General features: G+C 40.9%; 1 protein-coding gene across 9 annotated transcripts in view; it reads left to right on the top strand.

The window, feature by feature from the left end:
- The window catches only part of FGD4 (FYVE, RhoGEF and PH domain containing 4), a 116,160-nt gene that overhangs the window by 78,720 nt on the left and 24,376 nt on the right, over window positions 1–13,064 (top strand). For all 9 annotated transcript variants that reach the window (XR_014012707.1, XR_014012708.1, XM_081212031.1 and 6 more), the window contains 6 exons: window positions 605–785; window positions 3,973–4,450; window positions 7,350–7,439; window positions 9,280–9,425; window positions 10,541–10,697; window positions 12,506–12,644. Coding sequence is in view for 7 of the 9 variants with exons in the window: in XM_081212031.1 (XP_081068157.1) it covers window positions 605–785; window positions 3,973–4,450; window positions 7,350–7,439; window positions 9,280–9,425; window positions 10,541–10,697; window positions 12,506–12,644 (1,191 nt within the window). In the remaining 2 variants the exon portion in view is untranslated. The remainder of the gene's footprint in view (window positions 1–604; window positions 786–3,972; window positions 4,451–7,349; window positions 7,440–9,279; window positions 9,426–10,540; window positions 10,698–12,505; window positions 12,645–13,064) is intronic.

Below are 13,064 nucleotides of genomic sequence, written 5' to 3' on the forward strand. Positions count from 1 at the left end.
ATTTATTTACATTTACCCCAATTGTACGGGGGTTCTGTTCCTGGCCACCCCATGCATCACTGGGATCCCCCGTTCCACTCTGTCCCCTTTCGGTGCTGAAAACAGCATGTGTGTCAATGGGAGCGCACGTGCTGATCACGCACAAGTGGGGAGTTGCCTGTATTTATTTATTTTCATATAATTTATATATCACTTGATTATATAAAACAACAAAAACACCCACAAACCGGTTTACAGAAAGAACGAAACAATAAAATTACCAGCAAAAAGAGCTATTAAAAACATTTAAATAATAATTAAAATCAGTGATCAGCTAAAAATGTATTAAAACACATGTAAACCTTCTACATATCTGGGCAGGCACTGAAAAGAGTAGAGTTAAGGCAGGGTGTACAGAGTACAGTTTTTGTGTTTATAATAATAGCAGTGTTTATAATAATAGCAGAGCTTTCCTGAAAATAAAAAAACCGGGAAATCTGGTGGTTTTGGAAAGGGTTTTAAGAATCCCATAGGCCTTTCCGGGAGTCACAGTGTTGAACAGCTTTGATATATGAAATGCCTCCAAATGCAAAATACAGTATAGTATGTTCCTTTTTCTTCACAGTGCCTCCAAAGCCATTACATCTGCAGAATTCACAGTCATCCATTGCCCACCAAACCCCCAGGCATAAAGCTTTACATTCTACGAAGCCAAGAATGGAGGAAGTTACACCTACCTCTTCTTGCGTATCTAAAGAAAAAACTAGTAAAGTGTCTGATCTCATCAGTCATTTTGAAGGAGGCAGGTAAACAAGTTTGTTTCATTTTTATTCAAAAGGGTACAGATTAAAAGAAGCATAAGTGACAGTGAATGAGGAACTGGTGTGTGCTCCACTTTTATAGTATAGATGGATGGTTGTGTTCTAGTGAAATGCAAAATTGGGAAGCTGATACGTTTCTTAAGGCTATATATTATTCCTTTGTCTCTCCTTTATATTGGGCCAACTTGTTCATTCTGCACACCAGGTGTCTTCTTGCTAGTCAAATAAATGGGTCTATATATTGGTTATGGATGTCAAAGGCTTGCATTCCGTTCCTTTAGATAGGGCAGTCTAACTCTCTTACAGTCTTTCTCCACGCTATCCATCTGTCACTCACTCTGATTCCGTCGACCATGCCACCACACTTGGCTGCTATCACTCATGCTTCTGCTCCATTAAACACTCACACTCGAACAGTTATCCAGATTTGATTTCCCATGACAATGAGGATTGATTATTATATAAACAACACGGTTTCAGTTACGGCACCCATAACCATATTTAAAATACCAGAACAGTTACCAATATTTGTGAAGAGGGATTTCACAACTTAGATGTCGGTTATGTTCTGAGGATTGCGCCTAAAGCCAAAATTGTGTATAGTCAAAACACATTGGGTACAGTGGAAGGTGCAATTGCCAAAGTCTTTCCCCCTGGATGCCCGCCCCCTTTATATATAATTTTTTGTCAAGCTCGTAAAGCTGAATGCGCACAAGTTAAAAGTTAAATGTGCATCAGTTGTGTGTTTACTGTACTGTACTGTACGAACTCCGCAAAACCGGAGAAGTGTCCCAGTTTGTGAACTTTACCTCGGTCTAAAAATGTAAGCCGAACGGTGGAAGGGCACCGGCAGCGGGAGGCCTCATTAGGGCAAGTGCGCCTTGGCTTAAGAACAGTTTCGGTTTAAGAACGGACTTCTGGAACGGATTAAGTTCGTAAACCGAGGTACCACAGTATATTATTATAGAAAGATTCAGAAACAGGATGCAGTACGATTTGTATCAGATTGTAAATTTTAGTTTGTAAACTAGTGTAAAAAAAAGTATTCAAAAAGTAACTATAACAGAATTGCTTTTATAATATACTACTTCAATAACCCAGAATAGACTTTTAAATTTTACTGGGAATCCACTCCCAGGCACCAGTTCTTAAAGTTACAGTCCTTAAAACTAGTGTGAATATGAGTCATTCGGACCAGTATCCTCGCAACAGGACCAGTAGCCCTTTGGACCCTTAGCTTCTAAGCCATTTTATCCCCAACCAGCTTGCTTAGGCAGTTAGCTGGGGATAAAAAGGTGACATGCCTTGCCTGCAGCATCCAAGCTTCCCAGGTGGTCTCCCATCCAGGTACTGGCTTGCTTGGAGCAGAATGGCTGCAGGTACCAGCGACTGTGCCTTATGCATGCCACACACAAAAAAGCTGGTTGTGAGAAGAAGATGGTGTACCTGTGGAAGTGGGCTCTGTTCTGAAGTATGGAGTGTTGCTAGGTTATGCTAAAAAAAGAAGAGAGGTAGATTATGCACCTTGGTGGATAATCTTTGAGTGGATGCACCAGGTGCTAAAAATGAACCAAGGAAGAAAGCAAAGCATAGAAGTGTTCAGGGAGCTGCCAAAGTACACAGCAAAATCATTTCACTTTTTTAAAAAGTCCAGCTAAAGTGGTATGTTGAAGGAGGAAAAATGAGAGGTAAGCGTGGGCTTTTATGTGAGGTGGTAGGATTTCAAGAAAGAGAGATGCAGTGAGGGAGTGAGCCCAGGTGCAAGGAGAGGGAACATGGCTGGTGTGGGAAGAGATAACACTCAAAATACTTTGGTGGAAAGGGGAAAGGTGATCCTTTCACAAAGATCACCTCAAAATGATTTACATGTTCAAAAAAGTGGGGAATAGAACATCAGTAGTGCATACACTCTCACTCTGAACAATCGCAGTGGAATAAATAAAGTGGAGTTTGGAGGAATGGTGAAGGCACATGCCAAAAGAAAATAACAAAGCTTGGGCAAACATTAGGGCAAAGGTTGGGGCATTGCTACATTGGCAGTTTGTGTAATGTAGGGCTAGGAAACTTCAGTGCTCCAGGTGCCGTTGAACTCCAACTCCCATCAGTCCCAGCTATCACGGCCAGTGATCAGGGTTGATGTGAGTTGTAGTTGAGCAACATCTACTTCTCTAACCCTGAATTTGAAAAAGTAGATTTTATGATGTTTGTTCTGTAACTATCGTCTCCCTTCACCCCACTGCTCAAATTTCTGACCCTGATGAAAAAATACAGAATAACAATGTAAGGTAAACAAACACTTATATGGGGAGAGGCCAGTGCACAGTGGAAGAGCACACACTTTGTATGCAGAAGGTTCAAGGTTCAATCCTCGTCCTCTCCCATTAAAAGGGTTAGGTAACAGGTACTGGGAAAGACATCGGCTTGAGACTTTGGAGAGTCACTGCCTGACAGAGTAAACAATGCAAGGCTTTGTGTTCTTTTTCAATGTGTTCATAATAATCCATAGAGAAAAATCCAAGGAAAATAATTCAGTGCTTCAGCAAGATCTATTGATGTATGTTTAATGTAGGTAGCAAGGGAACATTGAAGTATACGGTGGGAAGAAGTGCAGTAAGGCTTCATTTCATGTCGAAGGATGTTGTGTTTTTAATAGCCATATCTTTGTGTGATGCAGCAAAGTAGAGGGTGGGATGGTGCTTGTCTTCATTCCCAATATCATTTTCTCCAACCTGAGCTCTGATATGGGGAATCAGTTAGCTGGGAGAAGAGCAGTGGACGCAGAAGTTCAGATTCTCTCACCTTTACCTTTATTAGTTGTAGAAATCCCTGCCACTTTGTGTTTGCTTTGGCTGCACCCAGTCTTAAAAAACGCATGTGATGTAAGCCTTAGTAAGCAGCAAACAGCACTGACTGTAGTATGTTGACTTCAATGGGGTTTAGCCACAAGTTTTACCAAGCAAGTCCTAAGTAAGCGTGAATAGGATTGCAGCCATTCTTGGCCTCTGAAACGATGCTCACCATTCTCTGTGCAAATTTTTGACTCAACTTTGTTTAACATTGCTCTACAGATACTGCTTTTTTGTTTTTTGCAAAGAGGATAGGAAGGGTGTTCTATTCCCATAAATTGTTAATGTAATATGAATTAGTTTTCGCTCTCTTTTATTCCCTTTAGCCCATCCATTCCTAGTGAGCTGAAGAAAGAATCCTCTGTTCTAAATGTTGCTAAATCTCAAGGAAAGCATGGGCCAGCGCCAGCACCTCAGCCAAAATTCCTCACCCAACACCCACTACAGAAGCAGGGCTATAGTACAGATCACTCTCAGGATGTACAGAATCGCACAGCCAATGGAGAAGTAGCACAGAACCAGTTGGACTGCAGGGACAGCACATTGCCGGTTCATAATGCGAGTAGGGCCATTCAAAATGCATCATTTGACAGCAGCTTGGTAAATGGAGAACGAGAGAACATTAGTACAGACGCATTGCAAACTACAGCAGCCTGCAAAGGGCAAACAATCAATAGCTGTTGCCAGACTCCAAGTGTGAACACGTTGTTTCCATCGGGAAAAGAAAGTGTAGAAATGATTACCAATACAAAGAACAAGCAGATTGAGGAGCACAATAAGCAAGACTCGCATGTGGAGACAAAGGTAAGGCAAGCAGTTTATAAAGAAATGCAGGCTATAAAAACAAAATGTACCTTCTGCATTATTGAAATATATAGGCCTCTGAAGGCCATACAGACCATTTGTATTTGCATTCAAATCTGATAGCTGTATCCCTAATGCTTTTTAGACCACTCTACAGCACGAACAGTATATCAAAGGAACGAAGAAATTCAACAATACATTTAACTAGACTTCCTTCAAACGACTGAAATTTTAAGTATCTTCCCCTTTTTAACATAGATACAATATACACACACCAACACAAAATCTATGTATCTTTTTTGTCAGTTTCTGTTGGAGACCACATTCTATTTATACAAGGCAAAAGCTGTGAAGGAATCAATATTTTAGATGTAGATCAGAGAGGCAATACCAGTGTTGTCTCTTGGATATGGAAGCTGTTGAGGGAGATTGCCTGGAGGGCTTTCCTGCAAAGGAAGGTTCTGGCTCTGAACACAGACTTCCTGATTGTGTGGACACTTCAGTCTACACAGTGTGGTCTCGGACACTGAAGGGCTTTTACATTCAGCAGAATAGCTGGAACAGTTCTTTTCCTCTTTATGAGTGTCCTCATTAGTAAAACGTGCCAAATGCCAACGATTGCAGGAAGGACATCCCAGTTATGAAAAGGGTGTTGACAGTAATTTACAGGAAAAGGCAGAGACAACAGGGTGGTAGTACAAGAACATACAGGAAGTAAATGGGCACACACCTGGAGAAGGTAACGGAAGGAAGCCGTTCAGTATGAGCCTTCTCACCTTCTGGATGATGAACTAATGTTATGACATGTGGCCTTTACATGTTGCAACACCCCAGTGGGAGCAGTTTTTCTGTGGGTTATTGCCATAGTTCAGCTGTAACATTTAGTTTAATAGACTGTGACCTTATGGACAGGGTCATTCCTATGGGTCCTTTTCCTGGAATTCTCAGCGCACTGGGAAATGACACACCCATGGTCTCCCTCAGAGGGGCTACAATGGGTAAAGGGCACCCAGCAGATGCAAGCAGCAAGGAGTGTTTGGACATTCTGTAATACAAAAAGAGTAAAGCAGAAGAATGGCAGCTGCTGTGATATTCCATGCTGTGATATCCTGCTGTGATTTGTACGGAGTACAGTGGTACTTCGGGTTAAGTACTTCCGGAGGTCCGTTCTTAACCTGAAACTGTTCTTAACCTGAAGCACCACTTTAGCTAATGGGGCCTCCTGCTGCCGCCACGCCGCCGGAGCACAATTTCTGTTCTTATCCTGAAGCAAAGTTCTTAACCTGAAGCACTCTTTCTGAGTTAGCGGAGTGTGTAACCTGAAGCGTATGTAACCCGAGGTACCACTGTATTAAAAAAAATCATAATAAGGTGGGCTTCTCCTTGGAGTTGAGCGTTCCCTAATCCTGGTCAGCACTCTTGAGTTCCTGGCCAGTTGCAGATCTATCAAATCCAGCTTTCAAAATGGACTAGAAACATAGGGAAGAAAAGGAAAGCTTTGGAAAGAACTAGAACCTCAGGATTTTTTTTGGGGGGGGGAGGCAGTCCTGCAGTATCTGGACGCTTCCTAGGCAGCAACTCTCACTGGCTGGCTTCACTCCCTTACTGTGTTTTTTCCTGCCTGAAATCTATCCCCGATGACCCCTCTTCCAGTGTTCTGCGTATAGAATCCATGCTCCCTGTTTTTTGTTTAGTGAAATGCCAGGACTAATTTTAGACTTAATGTTCTGCTTTCACTTGATTGTTCCCTTTTTAAGTTTCCTCACACAACAAGCCATTATTTTTAAGGCACTATTAGAATCAGGGAGAGTTCAGAGAATACTGTTTTTCCTATAGACCAGCAATTAAAGTATTACATAACTTGTGTAGAAAGAAAGAAAAAACAGAATTCATGACTTTTAGATATCCTACCCTTCTACCATGGGTAGAACAGGCTTATGCTGCTAAGTGCAGTGTTATTTAAACCTATGTGCTCTGGAATCTCATAATCTCATTCAACTGGCTAGTTTCCTTGCACAGCAGAGTCCATACATACATACATACATATATATGTACATAATTTTATTTGTATGCCATCTTTCCATAGTTAAAACCATGCTCAAGGCTGTTTACAACATGAAAAAAATACATAATTACAAACATAACAAAAGAAGTCATAAACAACAAATAAAACATAGAAAAAAATCACAACCGAATTAAACAATTTCCACATAACTAAATAAGATCTAAAATAAAGATACAAAAAGTTAATATCGGAAACAGAAGCAACCCCCCCCCCAAAAAAAAACCACACACACACCTAAACAATTCCCCAACCCAAGAATCTGTTCAGCAGCCTCAGTTAGTCAGGGCCCAACCCTCCCAGCCCAGGTGGGGAAAGGCCTGCAGGGCAGGAAGCAGGACTTCCTGGATTCACAGCCAAGGACCATGTGTGCCGAGCCCTTAAGGAAGAGCTGGACTAGAAGATGTTGTACCACAACTACATCAGCCAAAGCTAGGCTGGCCAGTGGATTGTGGGAGCTGTAGTCTAGCAACATCTGTAAGGCCATTGATTAGTCACTCCTGTCTTAATGCTTGAAAGCAGGATACAGCAGCACACCCAACATTGCATCTCATGTGCTTGAAAGAAAAACCATTCATAGAAAATGCAATAATTAGAAGAATTTTGAAGGCTTCTCATGCCTGGTTTATATCTAAGCCAATGCAGCCGTCTTTAGTTTACCAATCTGGAGGCAGAGGTTCTTAGTTTATCACACTTTGGCCCTCCCAATTTTCTACGACTTGAATTGGGTGAAGGGGGAGAAAACCCTTGTTTGATAAATGCAAAAGCTGCAATTGCAGGAAAAATTCAGTAATTATATTGCAATTTCTTCATTCTGAAAATTGTCTGCATTTCCAGGAGACAAATGAACAGAAATGTTACAATATTGCCAATGAGCTTTTGCACACAGAAAGAGCTTACGTCTGCCGACTTGCTCTCTTGGATCAGGTAAGAGTGGGATTTCTTTCTTTCTTTCTTTCTTTCTTTCTTTCTTTCTTTCTTTCTTTCTTTCTTTCTTTCTTTCTCTTTCTTTCTTTCTTTCTTTCTTTCTTTCTTTCTTTCTTTCTTTCTCTCTCTCTCTCTCTCTCTCTCTCTCTCTCTCTCTCTCTTTCTTTTCTTTCTTTCTGAAATGCTGTTTCTAGCTAATATAAGAGGAAACTCTTACATTAGCATGGGAAACCTGCTTTGACCACTAAATCAACTTATTAAATTAACCAGTGGATGGCTTCAAAATAATATTTGCATGTTTGCTTGCTTGTAGTTGTAGTTCCATCCTTTGTCTTTATGAATTTGCATGTATCTCCTACCGTCACACACACATTCTACACAATTTCTTTCTGTGTATCTTCTTCTCTTGCCCGCAGACCATGGTAACTGGGACTGCAGCAGTGATGTAGGAACATAGGAGTCAGATCACGAGTCCATCTCGTTCAGTATTGCCCCCAGTGACTGGTAGTGGCTCTCTAGCATTTCAGATAGGTAACATTTCCAGACCTCCCTGGAGATGAACATGGGATCATTGCATGCAGAACGAATGCTCCTCTATTGAGCTATGGCCCTTCTCCACCCCACTATCTTTTAGCAATCTCAGAAAGCACCACCAACACCTTTAGAAAATCCTGAACCTATTGCTATGTTTTAGATCTATTGCCATTAAGACATGCAAAATCAATTCTTTCCTTTGCTCAATAAAGGCTTGTTTCTTCGCCCACCCTGCAGTTTGGCCAGGAAAAGTATATGGCATTGGTCACTACTGACATTTACAAATTACAAATGGAAAAAAAATCCATTTAAATTATGACTAATGAATTAATTGAAATGACTAGGAATTACTCATACTTCTGTTGGAATTATGGACTCTGTGGAGGTGGCACAGAAAAATATTCTGTTTGCCATGTAAATGTCACACAACCCACGAGCTCTGATTCTGCTGTTCTGATTCAATGTACTGTACTGCCCCCCCCTCCAATATTGCAATAAAACACTTCTGTTCCCAATGCCTCCACATTTTTCATCATATATTGCCTGTCTGCTGAGAATGTTCCTCATCTTCACTCACTGCATGGTTAATTTACCTCCCTTTCATTGGATCATAGCTTCAGCTTTCTTCAAAGAGGCCCATTTTTCTTATTGGCTTATCCTGAATTTCCCATTTGAATATGAAACAGAGGAAGCTCTACATTGCTACCTTTCTTGGAGAAGAAGCTTGACACCTCTTATTAGCTTTAAATTGCTTGCTGCTCAGGTTCTGTTGACTGCTGACATCTTACTACATCTGTTGGCTGCACTAATGCATGCACAACTGCCTTCAGTTTTCTGAGAAACGACTTTGCTAACAAGTTAAGCAAATAATATGATTAAAAGGTGTAGGAAGCAAACAGACCTTTAATTAAAATTCATACTAGAACCCTACAGCCAAAGATTCAGCTGGCAGGTTCAAGTCCGCATAATGAGCCTTACCCCCTCAAGCCCTTTGCCCCTTGGCAGCAGAAAAGGAGAAACAAATGAAGTGCAGCAGACTGCCTAGAATCTTAACTAGTAAAATGTTGACTTGAGGATCATTCTGTTTGCTTCATTTTGCTGCTGCTTCTTTTTTTGCAAGGAAGTGTGATTAATGGCAAGATAGTTCTGGTGCTATTATGAAAGAGGAAGGAGGTCGTTATAATAAATGGACATTTTTAATTAGCTGCAAATTGGCTGCAAACTTTTGTTTGCCTTCTGCCTGCTTTATTTGCCCAGGAATGCGTGTTTTGTGGCTGACTCTCTTTCCCCTTCTTATCCATTGCAGGAGTTTTATTGTAAATTGATGGATGAAGCTAACAGGGGCTCATTTCCTGCTGAAGTTGTTAATAAAATATTTTCCAATATTTCATCCATTAATCAGTTTCACAGTCAATTCTTGCTGCCAGAGCTTGAGAAAAGAATGAAAGAATGGTAAGCAGTGCAGATTACTGGGAGATAGTACTCTGTGAAAGACCATGTGCATGTTATCTGTGCCTGTAGGAGGTTCTATGATTCTATTATAAATTGGCAAGTTGTTTTTGTAGTATTGGGAATCATAATAGTCTTGAAATGTCAGAGAACACAGAATGATTTCCTATGAGATGTCCAGAAATCTATAAGACAGGCATAAGCAAACTCAGCCCTCCAGTTGTTTTGGGACTACAATTCCCATTATCCCTGACCACTGGTCCTGTTAGCTAGGGATGATGGGATTTGTAGTGCCAAAACATCTGGAGGGCCAAGTTTGCCTATGCCCGGTATAAGATATATTTAACCTCTTCCTTAAAACAGGTATTTTAAATACACAACCACACTTAACATTTATTGAAAAATACTGGGTGTCACAAGGCAGAGGAGCATCAAGAGAGATGAACCATGCATGTATTTAGAAAACTGGCAGCTATACATGATCTAAGTATAGTGGTACCTCAGGTTAAGTACTTAATTCGTTCTTAACCTGAAACTGTTCTTAACCTGAAGCACCACTTAAGCTAATGGGGCCTCCTGCTGCCGCTGCGCTGCCGCTGTACGATTTCTGTTCTCATCCTGAAACAAATTCTTAACCCGAGGTACTATTTCTGGGTTAGCAGAGTCTGTAACCTGAAGCGTCTGTAACCTGAAGTGTCTGCAACCCAAGATACCACTGTAATACAGTTCCAGCTTTTGCAGCCTGCCTTGGGAGGGAAATAATATTTTCCTTTCTCATTGTTTGTCAACTCTGAAAATGAAAGTTCCAATACTGGAATGAATTACTGGAGGGGGATTTTATATTAATAGGTGAGCTGCAGTGTTTATTTGGTAGGGTTATTAGAGGTGCTTCACTCATGTTTTTTTCTTAGGGTTACTCGACCAAGCTGTGAGTTAGAGACATAATTTGTTTGTTTAGTTTATGGAATACTCTTATTTTTTAAAAAAAGTCAATCACAAGGTAGTTATCAAGCAGAATAAACCAAAAGATACATATTTGACAGAACTGAGGTGCCCATGGTACATATTGTCCGACCTCCCATGTTTATCTCTATAACTGCTTTCTTTTGTCTGTCCAGGGACACAAACCCCAGGATCAGTGACATCCTACAGAAGCTAGCTCCTTTCCTCAAAATGTATGGGGAGTATGTGAAGAATTTTGACAACGCAATGGAATTGGTGAAAACATGGACTGAGCGATCACCTGTCTTCAAATGTATTATTCAAGAAATTCAGGTAGTGTGGTGCGCGTTTGTATGTGTGACATGCTAAATTTCTTGGCAGTCAAGATTGTGACTGCGGCACTTTTGTCTCATTGCTTGATAATAGTGTGTTGGGTGAACAAAATGGGTGCTTTGAGGGCACATGGAGTTCCAGATGTGAGAGGCTTGCACTCTTACCCTTTTATTTATGTGAGTTATCCATGCATGTAACGGTGAACTTACGTACCCGAGTGGGAGCAACCTGTCAGTGGATAATGAGTATGTGCTTACCTGTGTGATATTCCATGTGTGAACTGGAACCCATCCCAGGCTAATTTAAGGAAATAGTATTATGCACCGTTTGGTTTACTCTGCTTGTCTCTTATACCTACATTGTGTACCAAATAAGTATTTATATTGTAATACTTATCATGTACCGTATTTTTCTCTCTATAGGACGCACTTTTCCCCCTCTAAAAATTAAGGGGAAATGTTTGTGCGTCCTATGGAGCGAATGCAGGCTCCTTGGCTTCAGTGAAAGCAACGCGAAGCCTCCAAAGCGCAGAGGGAGCGCTCCCTCCGCACTCCGGAGGCTACGCGTTGCTTTCGCTGAAGCCTGGAGAGCGAGAGGGATCGGTGCGCACTGACCCCTCTCGCTCCCAGGCTTCAGGGATAGCCGCCTGAAGCCTCTGGAGCACAGCAGGACCTCACGCTGCGCTCCAAAGGCTTTGGGATCCTTTCGCTGAAGCCGGGAGAGCAAGACTCTCTTGGCTTCAGCAGAGAGGGAGATTTGTGCAGCGCCCCTTCAGCAAAGCAGAAGGAGAAATGGAAGTGGCTCCGTTTCTCCTGCCGCCTCGCTGAAGGGGCGCTGAGCAGAGAGGGGGAGAATTTTTTTTTCTTGTTCTCCTCCTCTTAAACAAGGTGCATCCTATCGTCGGGTGCGTCCTATAGAGCGAAAAATGTGGTATTTGTCGTATAGAGCTTCGTAGTTGTATATGAAGTTGAGAGGAGGGAGAAGGAGCGTATCTCTGGCTTGTATCTGTGTGCGCTGATGGAGGTGTCCGAAATTCAGTACATATCTATTCAGCATTTTATCCTTTGAACTTTAGGAAACAAATGGGGAATGTCAGAAAGCTTTTTACATTTGTCTGGTAAACGACTGGCTTTCATTTTTCTGGTTAAAAGGGGACATTTACTATGCCTTGTTGGTAAAACAATCTGAAATAACGCCAACAAGTGTACCTTATGGTCAGTAAGCTAGTCTGGGGCAGCACAATGCAAGTTTGTACACACACACACACACACACACACACACACAAAACACGGACTGACTTCAGAAAGCATAGTATTCTTTTTCTCAAAGAATGAGAAAATTATATCTCACTTCCCTCAGCCTATCATACACATGGAGCTGGGAGTGGTGTGAAGGAGAAGAAAACCTGGAATTTCTGTTGCACAAGCAGAATGCTTCAATTGCATATCACCCAGTGTTTGAATTCTGTTATCAAAACAATATTTTAAAACTAGGTTTATATGACTATGTTTTCTTTTGATATTCCTTTGGGTTTAGAATAGATAACAAAGAGTGGGAAGTATAAAGTCTGTTTACAGATAGTATAAAGGGTTTAAATTATTTAATGAAAGCAACACATTTCGCTGAGGATTTCATTTAATAATCAGCTTTCTGAATTATTAAATAAAATCCCTGGATGAAATATATTGCTTTCATTTGCCAATATCACTAAGAGAGTGTTACTGAAATGAAGTATTTTTAACGGATGCAGAGTGCAAGAGATGCGTTTCTGGACCCTCCGTTTCAATACATGTATGTTGTCTTTTTAGAAGCAGAAAGTCTGTGGAAATCTCACCTTGCAACATCACATGCTAGAACCAGTGCAGCGCATTCCAAGATACGAGATGCTTCTGAAGGACTATCTAAGAAAGTTGCCTCAAGACTCTCTAGACTGGAAGGATGCTGAAAGTAAATACATTCGTGTGGGTTATATATTCAGCATCACACAGTAAATCTGTAAAAGGGGTGTGTGTGGACCATTAATATTTCAGAACTATCCCAGTAAAAGGAAACAAAGAACAGCACTTCACAAGAAGCAATTTGTTTAAATACTATATTATTTATTTATTTACTAAATTTATTACTAAATTTATTATATCCCCTTTGTTCAGACCTTCTGGACAAATGAAAATATGCTGTGTTTTCAGAATTTCCTTTCTGAAATGGAGTGCAGATTCCGAACACACAAATAATACAATTCAAAGCTGATTAGCAAGAGATTTGGGACAGACAAAAGGAATTAATCCTTGACACAGCACATAATTAATTTGTAGAATTTGGTGCCACAAGATGTGGTGGTGGTCTCTAGTTTAGAGGGCTTAAAATGAG

This window comes from Podarcis bocagei, assembly GCF_964188305.1.
Source record: "Podarcis bocagei genome assembly, chromosome: 10".
Classification (NCBI taxonomy): domain Eukaryota; kingdom Metazoa; phylum Chordata; class Lepidosauria; order Squamata; family Lacertidae; genus Podarcis; species Podarcis bocagei.